Raw genomic sequence first — 22,486 nt, 5'->3', positions numbered from 1 at the left:
TTTAACTTGTTCATATGGTTTTAGTTTCCATTTTCCTCCTTCTTTAGTTACTAATTCTCTGTAGGTAGCCCATTTCCCTCTCATATTAATTTTCTTTACACACATCACCTCTAACGGAGATAACCAATGTGGAACTCTTGGTTCCAGAAGATTTTTATACCTGTCCCATACTTCTATTAGCAAATTCCTGCAAATGTGGTTCCCAAATCCTTTATGAACTTTCTTCTTGTCACACCATAAGTAAGCGTGCCAACCAAATCTGTTATCAAAACCTTCGAGGTCTAATAATTCCATATTTTCTAATTTAATCCATTACTTTAACCAACATAGGCATACTGCTTCATAGTATAGTTTCATATCTGGCAGGTCGAAGCCTCCTCTTTCTTTCACATCTGTTAGTAATTTATATTTTATTCTTGGCTTCTTACCCTGCCAAATATACCTTGAAATCACTCTTTGCCAATCCTTAAAAATCCTTACCCCCTTTGATAATGGGGATAGTCTGAAATAAAAATAACATCTTTGGAAGCACGTTCATCTTTATCGTAGAAATTCTACCCCAAAAGGACAGTTTCATTCTACCCCACACCTCCAGGTCATTCCTTATTCCTTTCCACACCTGTACATAATTATTCTGGAACAGATCGATATTTTTAGGAGTTAACCAAATTCCCAAGTATTTTACCTTCTTCACCACCTCTATCTCTGTCTGTTGTTGCATTGTTTCTATCATATTATGCTCCATATTCTTAACCATTATTTTAGTTTTTTTCCTATTCAATCTGAACCCGGCTACATTTCCAAATTGTTCAATCTCCTCCAGTACTTCTTTAACACTTTCCATTGGTTCTTCCATCATTATAACCAGATCAAAGTTAAAGGCTTTAACTTTGTATTCATTCTGACCTACTGTCACCCCTTTAATTAATCTATTTTGTCTAATCACATTTTAAAAGACCTCTAGGACCGTTATAAATAACAATGGCGAGAGTGTCTTGTTCCTTTAGATATTTTTATATCTTCCGTAACTACATTATTAACTATCAATTTAGCTCTCTGCTCTGTATATATTGCCTTGGTTCCATTGAAAAACTCTTTTCCCACTTCCATATACTCTAGATTTTTCAACATAAATTCCCATACAATATTGTCAAAGGCCTTTTCAGCATCCACAAACATTAATATCGCTTGTTTTTCATTCCTGGCAGTCAGAAATTCCAAAATATTAATTATATTCCTTACATTATCTTTCAGTTATCTGCCTGGCAGGAATCCTACTTGATCTTTGTGGATAATACTTATTAATATCTTTTTCATTCTCTTCGCCAAAATTCCCGCAAATATTTTATAATCCGTATTCAACAGAGAGATAGGCCTATAATTTTTGACTTGTGTTAAGTCCGAGTCTTGTTTCGGAATCAAAGTAATAAATGCTTCCTTCCACGTTTCTGGGATCTCTCTTACTTTTAAAATATTGTTCATAACTTCTTTCAGTGGAATCATCAAAACATTTCTCATTTCTTTATAATATCCTGATATAAATCCATCTGGTCCCGGGGCCTTTCCCCTCTTCAGATCTTTTATAACCTCATTAATCTCTTCAACTTCTATTGGGGCTTTCAGCTGGTCTTTTTGTTCTGTCGGGATCTTCTGCACCTTTTTGTCTTTTAAAAATCTTTCTATTTTCTTCATATTGTTCCTTTCTTTATTTTTATATAATTGCCTGTAAAAGTCCAAGAATCCTTTTCTAATTTCTTTCGGATTGACTGTCTCTTTCCCATTCAGAATAATTTTGTTAATTGTATTCTGTTCTTTTCTCTTTTTAATTTGCCACGCAAGCAATTTTCCTGATTTGTTAGCGAACTCAAAGTTTTTCTGTCGTAACCTCTTAATATTCCATTCTACTTCTTTATTTATTATCATTGCAAATTGGGTTTGTAAAGTCTTAATTTCTTGTTTAATTTTTAAGTTATTTGGTTTTTTTATTAGTTTCAGCTCATTGTCCATAATCTGCTTTAAGATTTCTTTTTTCCCCTTTTTCCCTGTTTGTTCTTCAGTGAGTTCTGTTGAATAAAAAATCCTCTCATAACAGCTTTGCTTGCGTCCCAAACAATGTTCATCTTTGTACCTTTATTGGTGTTGTCCATAATGTATTCAGATAATTTCTCTTGTGCCTTTTCTATAATCTTCTGGTCATCCAACAAGTAGTCGTTGATTCTCCATCTAAAAGTTCCTTCCTCAAAGCCTTTTAATTCCAATTTTATTGGATTATGATCTGAGATTACTTTGGGCTGCATTTCAATTTGCTGGATTCTTGGAGTCAATTCATTCGAGACCCATATTTGATCAATTCTTGACATTGACTGATTTGGTTCTGAATAGTAAGTACAGTGGTGCCTCGCAAGACGAAAAGAATCTGTTCCGCCAGTCTCTTCGTCTTGCGGTTTTTTTCGTCTTGCGAAGCAAGCCCATTAGCGGATTAGCGCTATTAGCGGCTATTAGCGGCTATTAAAGGCTTAAGGGATTAGCGGATTAGCTGCTAAAAGGCTATTAGCGGCTATTAAAGCCTTAAGGGATTAGCGGATTAGCTGCTAAAAGACTATTAGCGGCTTAGATCAGCTGATAAGCGGCTTAGATCAGCTGTTAGGCAGCTTAACCATCAGCTGTCAAGCGGCTTAGCTAACAGCTGTTAAGCGGCTTAGGGGCTTGGGAAAAAGGGGGGGGGGAACCCCAAGAATCGCAAGACATTTTCGTCTTGCGAAGCAAGCTCATAGCAAATTCGTTTTGCGAAGCACCTCCAAAACGGAAAACCCTTTCGTCTAGCGGGTTTTCCGTCTTGCGAGGCATTCGTCTTGCGGGGCACCACTGTAAATTGTTTCTCCAATGGGTGTCTAAGTCTCCAGATATCAATCAAATTACAATTCTTGGTCATCGTAAAAAAAAGTCCTTGGTAGTTTCCCTTCTTTATTTGTTCCTTCTCTTAATCTATCCATTTCCAAAGAAACCACTCCGTTCATATCTCCCATTATTATGATTTTCTGATCCATGTATTCAAATAATTTTTCTTCCAAAGCTTTGTAGAAGTCAGTCTTGTTTCTATTAGGTGCATAGATCCCGACAATTATTAGATTTTCGCCTTGCCATTTGATCTGGACTGCTATAATTCTTCCTTCTTCGTCTTTGAAAATTTGTTGAGATTCAATTTTGTTTTTGATATATAAAACAACCCCTCTTTTTTTCTCTTTATCCGAAGATATAAATTAATTCCCTCGTCCTTTATTAATCAAAATTTTTCTATGTCTCCTTGCGACATGTGTTTCCTACAGGCATATAATGTCCACATTTTTCTTTTTTAAGAATTGTTCGATTTGATTTCGTTTTTTTATCGTTCATCCCATTAATGTTCTAATTCCATAGTTTTAAAGCCATGTTAAAGTCCAATTAAATAAATTTACTTTGGTTTACTTATAATCTGTCTTCCTTTTCTTCTCCTCCTCCTCCTCCTCCTCCTCCTTCTTCTTCTTCAGACCTCTTTCCTTGGTCGTCTTCTTCTGCCGATTCTGACTCATCCTTGGGTCCTGCTCCCCCTCCTGCGCCTTTAACTTCTTCTTCTTCCACTTGCAGTTCCTTATATCTTCTCGTAAATTTCCCTATTTCTTCTGGGCTTGTCAACCTGCGTTTCTTAGTTTTGTAGAAAAAGGAAATTCCTTCTGGAAATTCCCATCTGAAATCAATCTTGTTTTTCTTCAGAATCTGCACCAGTGGCTTGTATGGGTCTCTTCGTTTCAACAGCCTCATCGGAATATCTTTAAAGATGATTATGTAATTTCCATCTATATATAATCTTTTCTCTCTGTTCTTCTGTAGTATCAAATTTCTCATGTCTCGATCTTTAAACGTGATTAAACAGTCGCCTGGAAATTTCTTTGCCTTTGTTGTTCTTACTCTCATCCTAAATGCATTTTGTACTGTTTTTGCCACTTCTTCTACTGGTAACTCCAGCCACTGCGCGATTTCTGCTATCAATCTCTCTTTAATGTTCTCATTCTGTATTTCCGGAACTGATCTCAACCTCAGGTTGACTTCCCTCTGTCTCAGTTCATTCATAGCAATTGCATCTTTAATTTCTTCCTGAGATTTATTTATTTCTACCATCTCCACCTTCAACCTTTCTTCCTCTCGTTTCACTTCCCTCATCTCCAATTTTGTCTTTTTCAACCCCTCTTCCAATGATTGTGCTCTTTTGGAGACCTCTTTTATTTGCCCTTTCAATTCATTAACTGTCTCATCTATTTTTTATCCATTTTCCCAATATTATTATCCACTTGTTCCATTTTGTTATCTACTTGTTCTACTTTTGTTTCCAAATTCTTTTGACTTTGTTTAATTTCTGCAAACATTTTCAATATTTCTGCTCTAAAATCTGATTCTTGCTTAGATGCTCTCCTATCTGTTTGTATCCCCCCTTCCATCCCTTTCGTTTGTTGATATGCCATTTTCAAAAATATCCTTTAATACTTCCCCACCTGTTCAAATCACAGCAGTACAACCAATTTACAAATTTTAAATTCAAAAAAGATAACAAAGATGTAAAACCAAAATCTTTTTGCAAAAGGAAAAAAAAAGTATCTTATAGATCCAAGAATAGATCTTAAACAAAGATACTTAATCCCCCTATAATTTGGGGAAAATAAAGGGCAGCCTCAGTCGTATCCGCAGTTGAAAACAATCTTCTTGCCCCCAATTGGGCTAATCCTTAATTGGGTTCTTCCTTTTATATTTATACTTGCATCAATTGTAATCCAAATGGAATATTATAATTACATCAATTGTAATCCAGCCCATATAGAATTATAATCCAAATAAAGTTTAAGTCCAAGCCGATCTGAGTTTGTTGAAATAGATGGGGAACTTAACTCCAAATTCAAATTAGATTCTAATCCAATTGGAATTAAAAATTCCTTCACGAAGTCAATGTGGAGAGCCAATAAAAATTAAATTCAATGTCTAAATTTCTTTTAATACCTCAGAGGATTAATAAAAAAAAAGTAATAAATGTCTGCGGTCTGCGGTTGATAAACCAAAATATCCAGAGAGGAAAGTTCCACACACACACAAAAAAGGCGATGGAGTAGGAGAGGAGCCAAGGTCACTTCAAAAAATTCCACTGACTTGAAAAGGAGCACAGAAAAACAAGTTGTACTAACTTATTCCGTCCACTAGGAGTCAATGCCCAAATCTAGAAAGTATAAATTAGTAAACCCAAATAACCAAATTCCAGCTCTTACTTTGGTATGCCAAAATTTTATGTCCAATTAATAAAAAAAATAAAATAAGAGAGTTGAAAAAAAAGAAAGGGGTATGTTAAAACCTGCATGTTGTCACTGTAGCCCTTTCAGATTGCACTTCTCTGTTATTAACAATGGAGTCAGAAACTGCCTGGTTCTCTTGCCTTTGTCTTTAAAAGCGAAAGTGGAGAGACAAAGAACTTCGCTCTTTATATGTCCTCCGTTCCATCAAAGATTCCTATTCGCCACCAAAATTACTTTCTGTTCTTCCATTTAGTCAAATACTTCTTTCACTTCTTTAAAGTCCCACAAAGTTACTTTTAACTTCTTTACCTTGTTTCTAAAAAGTTACGGGGGAAACAGAAACAGTAGCCGCTAGCGGCAACTTACTTTCATTTTCCAGCTCTGCATAAATCGCTGCGTCAAAGCTGATTCCAGATGACAGCTGAACTCAAAAAGAATTCCTTATTGATCCGGAGCCTTCCTTAGTTCCTCGTTTTGCAATTTGTACTTTGAATTAGGTCCAAATTTCTTGATTTTGAGAGCAGAGCGCTATTCTTTGCAAGCTCGGGGCTTCGGTATTCAGATGCAGCAATGGCTTCCCGATAGCCCGCTGACCCGTTCCGCCGTACTCTTCACCCTTTTTGGGGGTTACCTGACGGCCGGACGGGCAGTTTTAGGTCACTGCCGAGAACCTGATGCCCTGGACACCCTCCAGAGGCTTAATAGGGGGCTACTGCACCCTGTAGCACCCCTTTTCCATCCGAAATAGCTGGGATTCCTCGCTCCGAAAAATCCCTCGCTTGCGACAAGATCGCGCTCCACCGGAAGTCAAAATCAGTCTCTACGTTTGTTACCAATTAAGGTTGTATTTCTTAACACTGTTACTTCAGCACGGCAAGTTTCTCAACTGAATACGCTATCGGTAGCCAAACACCTTTATGTACTGTATCAAGACCAAGTAGTATTACAGACTGATTCTTCTTTTAGTCTGAAAATCAATACACATTTTCACGGACAGTAAGAGCTCAATCTTCCAACTTTTTGTCCTTCACCTGAACATCCTACAGAGAAGGCATGGCATTCTCTGGATGTGAGAAGATTTTTGAAGATTCACATTGCATGTACAAAGCCATTTAGACAGTCATTATTTGCATCTTCTCATCCAAATGGATTAGGAAAGAGAGTTTCAAATTCCACTTGGTCTTAGTGAGTTAGGGTCTGAATAAATATGCCATATAATGTGTTGCACTTGATGCCACCATCTAAAATTACTGCACACTCAGCTACTGGGGCAGGGGCCAAATGAGCAGACCTCTTCAGGAGGTTGCTACACATTTACAAAATGGATTTATATGCCTTGGCTGAGGCAGCTTTGGGGAGAAAAGTGCTGCAGCACGGACTCCTAGACCAATAGGCAGCTAAAGCCTTCCCTACATGGGCACACTTTTGGACACTCCATCTGAGACCATCTTACATGCACAAGAGAAGGGACTGCTGGTCTTAACTGAAAAAAATATCTGTGCCTGTAATGATGGTCTCTGGGCTGCACTCTATATTTTACAGTGCTTACTGGGGTGTGAGTTTGTCATGGGAACAATGGCGTTTGTGCAGTTGAATGCTTGTCTGTGTTTTTGTTTCTTTTGTGTAACATTTCTGCTCTTAAGCTTTGTCATGAACAAAAGCTAGTGCTACAGAGGGAAAAAGACAATTTAACTGCTTTTGAAACAATTTGTGTTTATGCCATAAAACACATGGGGCAGCTCACATCTCAACTGAGACTATATTTACATGCATAGAGAAATTTCTTTCAGGTAAGACCAATGATCCCATATAGCTGAAACATTCTCTAGTATTTTCTTCATCTCTCTGTCCCAAAATTTCTAGTAGTCACAGTGCAGGCATTCAGTGCCTTGTCCAACTGCTCCCTCCACCCTCCAGCATAGCTAATGGCAACAGGAAACATTTTCATAGCATGTACAGGCCTTGTGTTGAGTACATTGAACAGAAGAGTACAAGCCCCACTGAAGCAAACTAAATCTGTCACTTCTGCTGAAAATGCAATTGCTTATTCTCATAATTAAGGCTAACTAAAAAGTAATTCTGTACTCAGGCAATCAGAATTCTTCACCAAAAGCAGCTGAATTCTGTAATTGTTCTAAATCCTGCAGATCAATCAAATTTGCATGTTTCTTTTATTTACTATAATTTTATAAACACTACAATGTGATTAATATGCTGATTTACTTTGATTTCTGAGACATCAGCACATTTCCAAACAATAGGGATAGAAATGTGCATTTTATTAAATCAAACCTGAGATTTGGAAGCTCAGCTCAAGCTTTTTGGCTTTGGAGCTTATTTTTATTGCTAAAACACAATAATTGCATTGCAGGATTTTGGGTTTTGAGATTGTTGCAGTTTCAGCCAAGGCACTAAGAGCCTTCCAATGCCTTCAGCCTGAGGCACAAGAAGCCAGAAAAACTGGTAGATATATTTTCTTTTCCTGCAACAGATGCTTAGCTGCCTTTAATGATTCTTCATTACCTTGCACTCTGCATCAGTTCTAGTGTCATCTCAGTTTGATTTTGGGCTGCAAGTTTCAAACGGAAGTGAGAAAGAAATTTCCTACACAACTTTTTTTCAAAACTTCACATGAGTCACCGTAGTCGAAAAAAAATAAAAGAATTTCTTCCAGCAGCACCTTAGAGACCAACTAAGTTTGTTATTGGTATGAGCTTTTGTGTGCATGCACACACATGCACACGAAAGCTCATACCAATAACAAACTTAGTTGGTCTCTAAGGTGCTGCTGGAAGAAATTCTTTTATTTTGTTTCGACTACAGCAGACGAACATGGCTACCTACCTGTAACATGAGTCACTGTAGGAATTTTGGAGCTGACTTTAACCTATTTATGCACCTCAAATGCTGTTTTGATCTGTTTGCTTCTTGATGCAACAGACTGTGGCAGCTGCTTAGTAATGTGACAGTCTTTTGGGCATCCTCCTGCTGGTCACTCTTCCTCCCTGCATCCGTACGTTTGTTACCTGTACTTAAATGTCAACATTTGGCTGAATCATTTTTTCCTCATTCTCAGATTTGTGATTGTCCGGCGGGAGAAGCTTATCCAAGACCACATGGCAAAGCTGAAACTGAATCTCCGGCCTGTAGTTGTAGATCCAGAATGCCTACGCTGGACTCCTGTCATTGTCTCAAACTCAGTGGTTTCAGAGGATGAAGAAGAAGAAGCTGAAGATGGGGAAAATGAAGAGCAGCAGCAGCAGCAGCAGCAGCAAAGGGAACGAGAGGTAGAGGTCAGTGTGGAATAGATAATGATATATGCATGCAATTGTGGAGTAATTGGCAAAGCAGTCACATGTGTGCCCCGTATGGCAGAGGGATGGAAAGGTAGCTTAAAAGTGCGGATGGCTAAAAGCCAGCTGGAGTTGCTAAGGAACGTAATGGGAAAATTGGATCCCCTTCATCTTTCCATCCAGCCTGTATTAATTTGCCCTACCTCTACATATGCCACATTGGGAGGAATTTTATTTGAAAAGGTGGGGTAGGAACAAATAAACACAAAATTTTGTTATCCTGAGCCCAAACCATTATTTATTGTTTAAATTTATATCTAGTACGTCCTCCCAAAGGAGTCCAGGGAGGCAAACAAGAAAACACAAAAACTAACAAAATATTTAGATGTTAAAAACATCTGAGAACGTTTAAAAACAGCCATGTATCCTCACACCTAATAATTTCCAGGTTGCTAGAAATAGGAAGAGAGTGGGGCAATGATTAGAGTGTTGGACTAGGACCCAGGAGACCAAGGTTCAAGACCCCGACCCCACCCCCGACCGTGTAGCTCACTGGACGACCTTGGACCAGTCCTTGCCTCTCAGCCTAATCTACCTCACAGGGTTGTTGTGGAGATTATATTAGGGGGAGAACCATGGACACCACCTTGAGCTCCTTGGACAAAGGGTGGGATATAAACACATTAGGCTAGAAAATTAAATTAGTATGTTGTAGCCATTAAATACCTGGACAAATGGAAATGTTTTTAAAAACCTCCTGAATGCTTTGGAAGGTGTTCCATAAGTGAGGAACCAATACTGCAGTGATGGCCAAATTTGGCCATCCAGCTGTTTTGGAACTACAATTCCCATCATCTTTGACCACTGGTCCTGTTACCCAGGGATGATGGGAGTTGTAGTCCCAAAACAGCTGGAGGGCCAAGTTTGGCCATCACTTCAGTACTGAGAAGGCCCTGCCGTGGGTCAACATCAATCGGGAAGTCCCCAGAAGGGGTGGCACTGCCAAAAGGGCCTGCTTTGATGGTTTTCTGGCCCGAGGTGGTTGGTTTTGAGGGAGGCTGTCTTGGGTCCCAAGCCCTTTAGGGTTTGTTTACTGGTACAAATTCAGACTGGCAGCCAGTGAAGCACTTTCAGGACCAGTGACACATGGTCCTATCAAATTGCCCCACTCACCAACCTAGCAACCTTTTTCTGCTGTAGCTGCAGCTTCTGAATTGTATTCAGTCACTAGAGCATGGACAACTGAGGTCAGGCTAATAGCTGGCAAACCAGCCTAATTTGGGTGCAATCACTCCTAGCTGCAGAAGCCACCTGGCTGGAATCCAGGAATGCTCTCGGACTGCAAACCTGTTCCTTCAAGGGACAGTGCAAGCTGTCTACCTTATTTCTGGACCCGAGAATCACCCACTGTTTAGTCTCAGTATATCTAGCCTATCACTTCAGCCAGGCACCAGTCCAACCCCACAGCTTTTGCTGATTTAGATGGAAGGAGGGAGAGGAAGAGAGCAGTGTGATATTAACATATAAATGTTGAATTAGCATATGAGACACAATGGACCCTGTGGGACCCCACAGCTCAGAACTCATGGGGCTGAGCAACATTCCTCTAGTGTTACCTTCTGGTAATGACCCTGCAGGCAGAAGCAGATTTGCTGCAATAAGGTGCCTCTAGCTCCCAACCCCCTGATTTGTTTCAAAATGAGACTATGGTCAGTGATGGCAAAAGCCATTGAAAGATCAAGGGTTGTTCCCACCTCTTGGTCTCTCTCTTCTGATAAAGGCAATCAGTCAGGGCAACTGAGGCTGTTTTGATGCTAAAAATGGGCATGAAATCAGACTCAAATGGATTTAGATCATCTTTGTCCAGATACCAGAAATGAAATACTAGAGACTGGGATGAAGAGGGCATGTAATGGTCTCACTCCTTCAAGTGTTTTGTTCCTGTCATCAAGCTGCAACAACTACAAAAGATCTCGCAGGCTTTGCTCCTTTCTGCACTCAGACAGAAGCCTTCTTCCTCTGCAACCTGAGATCCTTTAACTGGAAATGATTAAGACTGAATCATGGAACAGTGCTTGTACTATTATTGAATAATGGGCTTAGGTCTGAAAATTTGGCTCATCTGAACTTAAACCCCCGGGGTCTATTGCACTGATGAACCCAGTTTTGGAATAAAAATATTCTCTTTGTGGCCTATATAGTGACGGGAAATTTATGCAGCCTGGATGGAAAGATGGATGGGATTGTTCAGATGAGGTTTTCCATGGTCATTGGTAGGCCTGCACAGGAAGTGTAGAAAAATTGAGGCCAAGGAAGGAGAGCAGAAAACCCAGGGAAGTAGTGGTGGGGCCCAGGAAGAGGGAGTGGGCTTGAGGGTGGAAGTTGGCTAGCTAATGGGGAGGTATTTGGGAGAGGAAAACTGGAGGGGAATCGGAAGAAAGGAAAGGTGGACATGACCAGGAGTTGTGGAATCAAGGAAAGATCAAGATTGTTCCAATCTTTGGCTGCAAGCTGGTACTTTAAATGCAAAACCAACTTTCCCAGCAACCTTATGTCTGTAGAAAGTAACAGTTGCAAGAAAGTCTTAAATAAAATAGCTTGCTTTTTTTCTTTATACCAGGTGATCAAATCTGTATCCTGGGAGAAAAAAGAGAGAGAGTCTTACTTTCCTCTGGAGAGTGAAAAAAAGCCAGACATTGTTTCTCCAGCCAATTCTGTGCGGCCAAACAAACAAAGTCTTCCCCTTGCTGGTCTTCCTGCAAACAACCAGATGCCACGGAGAGGCCGTCGGAAGAACAAACAGCCGCGGGAGTCCTTTGCAGAGAAGGATTTGAAACTGCTTTTAGAGGAGAAGTCAGCCATGGCCAGGGGAGGTCGCTGTGGGGAGTGTCAGGAAAAGGCGGCTGCAGCGGCTGCGGCGGCTGCAGCTGCGGCCGCTTCCCGAGAGAGATTTGGGGAGACTGAAGAGAGAACCGCTTCCTCCCAGGGACAGTGTGGCAAATGTGAGGAAAAGTCCCCGGCTCCCCGGGGGCACTTTGGCAAAGATGAGGAGAAGTCCCCCATCTCCCATGGGCAGTATGGCAAAGGGGAGAAGCCCTCAGGGGCTCAGAGATACAGTGAAGTGTGGAGAGGGCAGCTGAAGACCCACGAGCCCCTGAAAGGCAGACTCTCCAAGGAGTGCGACCGAATAGCCCGGCCACACCGCGAGGGTGAGAGGACGCTGCCAAGGCACTTCAGTGAGAGCAGCGAAGAGGAGGGGGAGGAGCCTGCCAGCCCCTGCTCCACTTCCCCACCAGTTCTCACCAAACCCACCTTGAAGCGAAAGGTATGTCTTTCTCCCTTTCTGTCTGCTCCGCAGCTGCACACAACCCTGAGCTTTCTCCTTGTGTTAGCTTCTGCTTGCCTGTTGAACCTCTCTCATTCCCTGGATAGGTTCCTGAAAAAGTCTGTAGGCTTTATGTGCATGTGTAAGAAGGTGATCATATTCAGGACTGTGTATGCTTTTAATAATAATAAGCCCAGAAAAACTTAATTTTGTAATTTAGCTTTTTGCAAATTTACTGTTTTACAAGTAGCAGTTCTGGGAGGGAACTTTCAACCCCCCCCCCCCCATTTTGCTAGTTAAGGGAGAGACATGCAGGGCACTGACATCCCACTCACAACCATTGGCACTCTTATCCAGCAGGTCTTCTGGCTTCTGAGATTTTAGCAGCCATTGCCTATACTTCCAAACACATGTTAAGTCAGACAGTGCCAGAAACTTTGCTGCTTTTTCTTTTTTCTAAACAAATGCAGAGGCTCTCAGGAAGCAAAATCTCAGCCCACTGCTGCTGCACTCCATTTGTTTCTTCTGCTCAGCTGTTGCAGCATGCACATATTGCTACTTACATATTTGTGAGATGCATATTCTAAAGAAAGGGTGGGAAGCCTGTGGCCCTCCAGATGTTGGTGGACTCCAATTCCTGTCAGCCCCAGCCAGTACAGTCAGTTATCAGGGATGATGGCCCACAACGTCAGGTGGGCCCCAGATTCCCCATCCATTTTTAAAGGTTTATCTTTCTGCCAGGGGAAGGCAGTAGGTTTAGACTTTGAAAGGGGGCCCTAGGGGACCCTAGGATATTGAGGACCTCTCTCTATGGGCAGAGAATGTCTCCAGAGGCCTCTTCGTTGCAGCTACAGTTAGTTCTCTACTATCCGTATTTTGATGGTAGGTGCAGAGGGGGGTCTGGCATGACCTTGACACCGGAGGGGGTGGAATATGCCAGTCCTGAAACTGGAGTACTGACATGTTCTCCAGTCGCCTCCCCTCCTCCTGTCCTGGCCAATGTGAGCCCAGCTGGTGGCCATAGGAAATGACACGTGGCCCTCCTCGGATGTCTCCTCTCCGCATGCTATAGGGCTTCTCTCTCTTGCCTCACTGAGTTGTGCTGTATGTAACCATCTGTCACTTGGTTGTGGTTGTTTGTGCAGAAGCCCATTCCCCGGAAGAGGCGGGTCCGCAAGCGCAAATATCACAACAGCAGTGTTGTGACAGAAACCATCTCTGAAACGACTGAGGTCCTGGATGAGCCTTTTGAGGACTCTGATTCTGAAAGGCCCATGCCTCAACTGGAGCCCACCTTTGAGATGGAGGACGAGGAGGATGAGGAAGAAAGTGAACTGTTCCCAAGAGGATATCTTCGTCGCCTCTCTCCCCAAGGCTCCCTCAGGCACAGGCCCTCCTCCAAGAGAGGATCTCAGGGTGGAGAGGAGTCCGATGATGCCACTGGTAGGTTTCTCAAGAAGAGTTGTCAGTGGGTGCTTCAACTTGCCATAAGAAAGGTCGCTAACTGCTCCCTCCCTGCACATGCAAGATTGCCCAGTCCCAGGAATACGTGAGCTGTGACAACTAGGGAAGAAAGGTGGGGAGAGCATGGATGTGGGAAAGGACAAAGGACAAGGGCTGCCAGAGCCCTTGGATCAAGGGCAACCTGTGACACACACACACCCCGCTCGGGTTCTTGGGTTTCCGCCTCCCGTTATGGCAGGTTAAAACATCCAGATGGCCACAGGTTCCCTGTTCCTGCCATGGATGGCAATGAAACTTCTATTGAAAGAGATGAGGGCCAAGGCCAAGCTCCAGGGGGCCAGCTGGTGACATACAACCCGCTTAAGGAACTGGGGTGAACTCCATGGCTTGCTGGTAGGGGTGGGGTGGGGGAATTCAACAACAACAAGAAGCAATCTTACCAGTGCGGGCATCTGTTGTCCCTCCTTTCACCTGGTGGTAAGAAAGTGGAAGGTAAAGCACCCACTTCCATCAAATAGCCCATTAGTTTCAGTGTGGTTCATTTAGTTAGATCAGTCTGTCACTGCAAAGTAGAAGCACAGGCATTTTGAGTCCTGTAGTCAGCAAGTATATGCTGCATGAACCAGAGGCTCTCAGCAACCATCTCTGACTGGCCTAGTTTTTGTGCAGGTACTGCGTATAAAAGCTGTTTTTATGTTTTGTTTATATCCAAGGCATTTTATCAGAATCGTTCTTTATAGCAATCCTTTCCTGTATTTCAGTCAAAAGCTTACTCCTAAGGGGTACACAGAATGGACTGCACAGTACATAAAGTGCAATGTCCTCTGCATTGGCTTTAGATTCCACAAGAGTAGATTTACAGGAATCTCTTTAAGTACCTTCTTTCTAGATTAGCGGAATACCTTTTCTGGAATCAGCTGTAAAAGCATTCCTCAGAGAACAGAATATAAAATCATAAAACTAAGTTACATAATACAAAGCAATATCATTGAGGATGTTCTGTGTCTACCTGTGTGTCTGATCGTTTATCTGTTTTAGCTCTGCAACCCTCCACTCATCTGTTACCAAGCCATTATAAGACAGTAGCAGTCCACATTTCTTCATCTAATAGGCTGTTACCTTCAAATTGCATTTGTTCAGTTCCATAAAAACTGGAATTGGTTCATTCTTCACCCCCCTGCCACTCTCCCTTTGTTGTCGATGACATTGTGGGAAAGTTCATGCTAGGCTGTAGCTTCTTAACCCTCTCCAAAGTGCTTTTGCATCTAGTCTTGAATTTAGACTATTAAGCTGCATTTAACCTTTAAGAGGTTAAACGACAGTCACTAAGCCCAGATGGCCCTGTTAAGAGTAGTTTTGTAGTAACCTGTTAGGCAGATGCTTATGCTCTCTGCATGTGAATGAGTCAGTTACTGTGAGATACTTGGCTATAATGCTCGATTACCTTTTTTCAACACTGCAGTACAAAACATTTTAATCTACTTCCACTGATTCCTCCTCCTTCCAGTAGAGCAGCCTTTTTCAGCCTTGGGTTCCTAGGTGTTGTTGGGCTACCGCTTCCCTCATTCCTGGCTGTTGCTTCTGCTTGCTATGGCTGATGGGAGTTGTAGTCCAACAATATCTGGGCACCCAAGGTTGAGAGAGGCTAGTATGCCACATGGGAGCAGCTGTTGGCAAGATAGATGCTGTGGATTGAATTAGGAGGATTGAGGTGTGTGGAAGATCCTACCTTGCAGAGGCTTCCACAATCCACAAGGAAATGATCCTCTTGTGCAAAGCTATGAATTATTCTTTCAGTTCTTCTCCACCCCCCAAATTGGATAGCCATACTTGCCTCCCTGGGCTGCTATAAATAGTACTAGTTAATGCACTGTGAACATTGGAAATGGGCTGTATCAGTGAGGGTTAGACAATTTGAGTCTGAGCTCTAAAGTATGAATAGGCCTTTCTGCAGTGCACACACTGTGTGTCCCTGCGGTGCCCTGTGCCTTTGTGTAGTTTTGCAGCTCACTTCTAGTCCCAGCCACAGCACAGCTGTGCAAGAGGCCCCCAGGAGTGCAGCCTCAACCTGGCTCACAGACACCCCTACTGCTGTCCAAGTGCCACAGGCTCCGGCTGCTTCTATCACAGTGGTTATTACACCCCTGTGCCACAGAGCTGGGAAGTCGTACATCTCAAAGCTGGGAAAGGTTGCTCAATCTTTGCAAATGCCATGGCACAAGCTGCAGTTGGTGGTTGTGAATATGTTCATCTCATTAAATTATATATACATGGCTTAATACAACAAAGTCTCCAAGTGGATCCCACAAATTGTAATAATAAAATCACAACCCAAATGTCTGTACGTGATATTTAAACACCATAACAATCCAGTAGAACATTAAGCAAAACATTAAAGCAGAAATACTGAAATGCTGCCTATAGGCTGCTACAAGTGCTGCAAAGAAAAGACATAGTGACCCACAGCTCTGAAGAGTCAGTGACAGTAGTGGCCTGAATGGAGAAAATTCTTCTGTCGAGGCAGTTTCATTTGTTCATTTCTTGACATCGTTAAAAGGCATTGATTTTATATCTACAAACTCAAGGAGTGATTTTCTGCTTGTCCTTTAAGTAGCAGGCTCTTCCCATGGAAAGCTGAGCAGCAGAAATAGTTCTTAGATTCCAGCATGTAATATTATTTTAGGAGATAATAGTTGCAGCCAACCAGTGACCATGTGCTCCTTCTCCACCAGTCCGTTGGCTTGCTTCATCTCCCACTTGATTGACATCTCACTGGCCAGCATCTCTTGCTCTGTCTGCTTACCTTGGTTGAGAGCTCTTTGGGCTTGTGCCCTTTCGAGGCTTGAGGTGTAAATGCAATACCTGGGAAGGTGGGAGAGAGAGGAAGCAGTTTCAGGTCAGGAGACCCAGCTGAATCTCCTTCCTCTAACACACCAGCACCACCCTCTAATAGATGTGCAGCTTGTTCTTTAGGTAGGGCTACAAGGTTTAATTAGTAGACTATAGCAGACTAAATCTTCAGTCAGTCAACTGTGGGGGCAACAATTGAGTGAAAAAGGCAGCTTGAAATACAGTATTTATTTTGGATAAGGAGTGGTAACTTGCTAAATTGCACATTAACTTGAGCTTGCTGTAACATCTTAGAGAAGCTGCTCTATGGAGCTTTTGGCAGTATGTAATATTAACAGGCAGGTGGTTAATCAACTGCAGATATTTCAGCTGCAAGCCTAGTGAGGAATTGGGACGAGAGGTCCAGCTGCTTAACCTTTCCCTCCTCCTTTTCCCTCCTCTTTAGGCTCTCCTACCTTGAAACCAGTCTCGGTGCTGAGAAAATGTGAAGCGAAAGATTCCCCACTCCAGCCAGACACTTCCACCCCCATGAAGAAGAAGAAGGGCTGGCCCAAAGGCAAAAGCCGCAAGCCCATCCACTGGAAGAAGAGGCCTGGCCGCAAGCCAGGCTTCAAGCTGAAGAGAGGGAAGGTCTTGGCAGCTGCCACCGAAGAGGCAACTGACCCCACGGAAGCCGCTTTGAAACTAGGTCGCAAACCAAAAGTGCAGGAGAAGGAAGAGCCTGTTGAGCAGAAGGAAGAGCTTCTGCATGTTGTAGAGGAGAGGAAAGAAGAAGAAGAAGAAGAAGAAGGGCCTCCAGAAGTTGGGGACCTGGGAGAGGAAGAGGAAGGTGCAGCTGCCAGTGAAGCAAGAGGGGCTTCTCCTTTAGGCAGCAGCAGCAGCAGCCCAGCAGCAGAAGTCAAGGAACCCGACATGGAGGAAGAGGTGGAGAAGCCCCAGAGCCTCGGAGAGCAGAGGCAGTCGGAAGAAGAGCAGCCGGAGATGGAAGAACCTGAGCGCGAAGAGGAGGAGGAGGAGGAGGAGGAAGCGGCAGCTGTGGCAAACCAGAATGAAGACCACGATGCAGATGACGAAGAAGACGATGGGCAGGTGGAGCCTGCCAAGAAGAATGAACTGGAAGAGCAGGCAGCAACAGAGGGGCTGAAGGAAGAGCCTGACGCTCAGGAGCCTTTTTTAGAAACAAGCACACAGGACAGCAGAGAAGAGGATGTCAAGAACAAGAGTGAGGGAGAGGCAGATTCTGAGGAGGAGCAAGCCTCCCATGAGACATCGGTGGGATCAGATCCCGTTCCTGGTTCCGAAGATGACCAGGAGGAAGAGCAGCATGCTAAGGAAGGATTAATTGAGCTGAAGGAAGAGGAGCCAATCCCTCACAGTGAACTGGATCTTGAAACCGTCCAAGCAGTGCAATCCTTGACGCAGGAGGAGGAGAACAATGAGCACGACGTAGCCTACCAGGATTGCGAGGAGACCCTAGCGGCTTGTCAGAACCTGCAGAGCTACACCCAAGCTGAAGAGGATCCTCAGATGTCTATGGTTGAGGACTGCCAGGCCTCGGAACATAACAGCCCCATCTCCTCTGTCCAGTCTCACCCTAGCCAGTCGGTGCGCTCCGTCAGCAGCCCCAGCGTGCCCAGTGCCCTGGAGAGCGGCTACACCCAGATAAGCCCTGAGCAAGGCTCTCTCTCCGCACCTTCTATGCAGAACATGGAGACCAGCCCCATGATGGATGTGCCTTCTGTATCGGACCATTCTCAGCAGGTGGTGGACAGTGGCTTCAGCGACCTCGGCAGCATTGAGAGCACAACAGAGAACTACGAGAACCCCAGCAGCTACGACTCGACCATGGGTGGCAGCATCTGCGGTAACAACTCGTCTCAGAGCAGCTGTTCCTATGGTGGCCTGTCGTCCTCCAGCAGCCTCACCCAGAACAGTTGCGTCGTCACCCAGCAAATAGCCAGCATGGGCAACAGCTGCAGCATGATGCCCCAGGGCAGCGTCCAGCCCGCCACAAACTGCAATATCAAGTCCCCCCAGAGCTGCGTGGTTGAAAGGCCTCCGAGTAACCAGCAGCCGGCGGCACAGCCCCCCCAGCCCCAGCAGCCCCAGCAGCCCCAGCCCCCTCCTCCAGCGCAGCAACAGCAGCCTTCCCTGTCCCAGTGTAGCATGAACAATAGCTTCACTCCAGCACCCATGATAATGGAAATCCCGGAATCTGGCAGCACGGGCAACATAAGCATCTACGAGAGGATTCCTGGGGATTTTGGTGCCGGTGGCTACTCCCAGCCATCGGCCACCTTTAGCCTAGCCAAGCTGCAGCAGCTGACCAACACCATAATGGACCCTCATGCCATGCCTTACAGCCATTCCCCCGCTGTGACTTCCTATGCAACCAGCGTGTCTTTGTCCAACACCGGCCTGGCGCAGCTGGCTCCGTCTCATCCGTTGGCCGGGACTCCCCAAGCACAAGCCACCATGACACCCCCTCCCAACTTGGCGTCCACCACCATGAACCTCGCCTCGCCCCTCCTCCAGTGCAACATGTCCACCACCAACATTGGCATCCCCCACACCCAAAGGCTGCAGGGGCAGATGCCCGTCAAGGGGCACATCTCCATCCGCTCCAAGTCGGCACCCCTGCCCTCAGCGGCTGCTCACCAGCAACAGCTCTATGGGCGCAGCCCCCCTGCAGTTGCCATGCAGGCCGGCCCCCGAGCGCTGGCTGTCCAGCGCGGCATGAACATGGGGGTGAACCTGATGCCAACTGCCCCTTACAATGTCAACTCCATGAATATGAATCCCCTGAATGCTATGAACAGCTACCGGATGACCCAGCCCATGATGAACAGCAGCTACCATAGCAACCCTGCCTACATGAACCAGACAGCCCAGTATCCTATGCAGATGCAAATGGGAATGATGGGGAGCCAGGCCTATCCCCAGCAGCCTATGCAGCCAAACCCTCACGGGAACATGATGTACACTGGCCCCTCTCATCACAGCTACATGAATGCTGCTGGGGTCCCCAAGCAGTCTCTCAACGGACCCTACATGAGAAGATGAGCAAGATAAACTTGCTGTCTTTAAAGAACTAACTGAAATCTCTCTATAAATAAAGGAACCTTTTATACTGACAAACCAGAGACAATGGACCTTTTTCCAGTTAAATATTGCTGTAGATCTTAGATGGGGTTTTGTTCCCTTTGGGTTTATTTTATTTTATTTTTAGGGGGCCTGGTCTTTATTCTTTTCACGTTTTGTGGGGTTCTTTTGGTTTGGGTCTTTGTTTTCCCTTCATGATCCTGAAACACTTCACAGTTCAAATCCATTTTTAAAATGGGGTTTGGGTTTACTTTTGTTTTTTTCAGGGAGGGAATTGAAAATGTGCACAAAACCGTTCTGTAATTTAACAAAGAGTCTTACTTTGCTGACCATCTGGGCAGAGTGTTTAAAACTGTCATATTATCTCATTTTCAGCCGCCATATTCTTTCTCCTCCATTTGTCCCTTGTGCACAGCTCCTAAGATGGCGCCATCTCTAAAGGTCAGATCCTTCCCACCCTCCCCTAGCATCTCTTTCCTACTTCAGGCCCAACAGCAGGCTTTGAGGTGGTGACTTAAGGAAGGGGTAATAGAGCCCAAGGCAAACTTTCTGGTCTTCTTCTGCCATCCCTCCAGAAATAGGAACTCTGAATGGTTTATTCTCCTCTGTCCCCACCTTTCTCTCTCTGAACTAAAATACAGTTTAAATGTAACTTCAAAAGTGCGCCCGTTGCCTTCATCCAAGACTTCCTTGCCTAGCAGCAGTATCTTGAGAACAAGCTAAGTGCAGCTGGAAAGCGGGGCGCTTGGGAGTGGAGTGAGGGAGATAGGATGCTCAGTAAGCCCTGCAGCTGGAAATCTGGCATGTGAATCTTGGACACAACTCTGCTTACGGACTGAGATTCCGAAGGTTCTTGCACCCCCTTGAAAGTTGGGGCGCACATTTCAATGGCTGTCAAGAGCCTGTCACCTTCTTCCCTGGCGGGCCTGTTGCTGGCACTGCTGCCTCTTTGCTCCCCCTGCCCCAAGGCGCATCGTAGGGCTCTAGCAGCTTGCAGAGGGTCACTCTTGGGTGTTCCTTCAGCTGTGTGCGCCTGGGGGGCCAGAGGAGGGAGACAGGAGGGCAGGGCGAGTCTGTGCAGTGCAATCCGTCCCGTCATCCTGTGAAGAGATGCCAGGCCTGTGGGCACATCATCAACTAACGATAAGGAGGGGGACATGTAGCTTATCCTTCTAATGTAAAGTTCTCTGTATATTCCTGTAGAGCTACAGACGCACTTAGATTGACTTAGATGTGTAAAGATTTTTTTTTCAAAGAAACCTGAAAGGCAGTTGTGGAGGGGGGAGGGGGGGTTCAACTGCACTAAAATGGACTTCCTCTATACTGTTGAGTATAAAAGCAGAATCCCAGGGGCTTCCAGCCCTCATTGTTTCTTAGTTCTTCAGCATGTGTACAAGGCTGTGTAGGATCCTTGTCCCTGTATATATCTATGAATCCAGGCTCACCTCATCTGTGTCGAAAGACGTCTCGGGCTGCCCTCTCCTCCCTTCCCTGGTCATCTGAGCTGGCATTGCTTCCTGGTTGCAGGGGGGCGGGGCGTTGTTGGGGTGTCAAGAGCAAAGCTGTTGGCACAAGGGCCATGTAATTTTATTATTATTATTATTTTTTGTCTGCTGTTAACCTTTTTTGGTTTTGGGTTTTTTGTATGGTTTTTAAAAATCAATTGGGCAGCTCCCTCTTTTCCACAAACCTTTGTGACTGTAGAACTATTGTAGAGAACCCAATGTTCTTTTCTATATTATATAAAAAAAAATCCGACACAGTAATATTGGTACCTGTCATCCCCCCCACTTCTGTTTAAGAAATAATAATGATAATGATGATAATGATGATAATAATAATAATAATAATGTATTTTTAGCAAAATAAACTTGGTAATCTTCTAAAAGAAATTTAAAAAAAACTCACTGTTAGTGACTTTGATGCCTTTTAAAAAAAAGAGCTTTTTCATTTCATTCCATCTTTAAAATTTTTTATCTTTGTTGTAGAATATTAAAGACTATTTTAAGAAAGATGAAAATTCTCTTTAAAGAGATCTCTAGAGTGTGTAACTAGAGTTCCAGATGCCTCTAAAGCCGCATGTACAAAATGAAGCCGCGTCTATTCCTGTCTGTTTATATTTGCTTTTCCTGTTTTGTAACTTCTTTGTACTTCGTTCTTGGTGACTTGTAAGCTTAAAAAGGGGAAGGGGTGCCTGGATGATAAACCCTTTGTAATTCTCCATGTCATGCGCTCCTGGGCCGGCCGGCCTCCCTTCCTCTCCTTGTATGTAATATCACTTTTCCCTCCCCCCCTTTCTAGCAAGTACTTTCAAAAGAACTCTGTACATTTTAACATAAAAAATAAATTATGTTGAGCCATTTTGGATGTCTGGTTTTGCACATCAAATTTTTCTTCCTCTGAAACGTTGGAGAGCCAAAGCCAGCAAGGGGGCTGAGGGGCTCTTGGGATACTTTGCATGCAGGATGGACGCTGTGTGTGTGTGTGTGTGTGTGTGTGTGTGTGTGTGTGTGAAGTTTATCAGTGCAAAAAACTCTAGACATGCTATCACCCCCCCCCCCAAAAAAAATCCTCAGCCGGCAACGAACAGCGCCAAAGCTTAATGTTTCTCCTTTCTGACCTGTGAAGAGAGAATGGTTGGTAAGCCACTCTGGGAATTGTAGTTCCATGAGTGGGGAGGGGAATAAAAAGGTAAAGGTAAAGGTACCCCTGCCCGTACGGGCCAGTCTTGACAGACTCTAGGGTTGTGTGCCCATCTCACTCAAAGAGGCCAAAGGCCAGCGCTGTCCGAAGACACTTCCAGGTCACGTGGCCAGCGTGACATCACTGCTCTGGCGAGCCAGAGCCGCACAGGGAAACGCCGTTTACCTTCCCGCTAGTAAGCGGTCCCTATTTATCTACTTGCTTTCGAACTGCTAGGTTGGCAGGCGCTGGGACCGAACAACAGGAGCGTTCCAACTATCCTCTGTGTTAGGAGGCAGCCCGGGGAACGGGGGACGGGACTTGAGCTCTGTCATTGTGAGGTTGCTTGTTCAAGAACTAGTAAAGCCTCCCGAAATGAAAGCTAAGCAACAAGAACAGCCTTCCAGATGTTTGGGCTACATCTCCTAGGCAGCACAACTGTATTATGGCTAAGCTTA

General features: G+C 44.2%; 1 protein-coding gene across 2 annotated transcripts in view; it reads left to right on the top strand.

Moving 5' to 3' along the window:
• KAT6A (lysine acetyltransferase 6A) overlaps window positions 1-21,708 on the top strand; it is an 82,700-nt gene extending 60,992 nt beyond the window's left edge. Inside the window, exons 14-17 of one of the 2 annotated variants that reach the window (XM_083456572.1) lie at window positions 8,389-8,599; window positions 11,226-11,930; window positions 13,076-13,373; window positions 16,690-21,708. In XM_083456572.1, coding sequence (XP_083312698.1) covers window positions 8,389-8,599; window positions 11,226-11,930; window positions 13,076-13,373; window positions 16,690-19,307 — 3,832 coding nt within the window. In that variant the 3' untranslated portion in view covers window positions 19,308-21,708. Of the gene's footprint in view, window positions 1-8,388; window positions 8,606-11,225; window positions 11,931-13,075; window positions 13,374-16,689 lie in introns of both variants that reach the window. The other variant, XM_083456571.1, reaches the window with a different exon arrangement.
• Window positions 21,709-22,486: the final 778 nt, after the last annotated feature.

Source organism: Podarcis tiliguerta (genome assembly GCF_965153285.1).
Source record: "Podarcis tiliguerta genome assembly, chromosome: 8".
Lineage (NCBI taxonomy): Eukaryota > Metazoa > Chordata > Lepidosauria > Squamata > Lacertidae > Podarcis > Podarcis tiliguerta.
The sequence above is the reverse complement of the archived record's forward strand: the minus strand, read 5'-3'. Positions and strand labels throughout refer to the sequence as shown.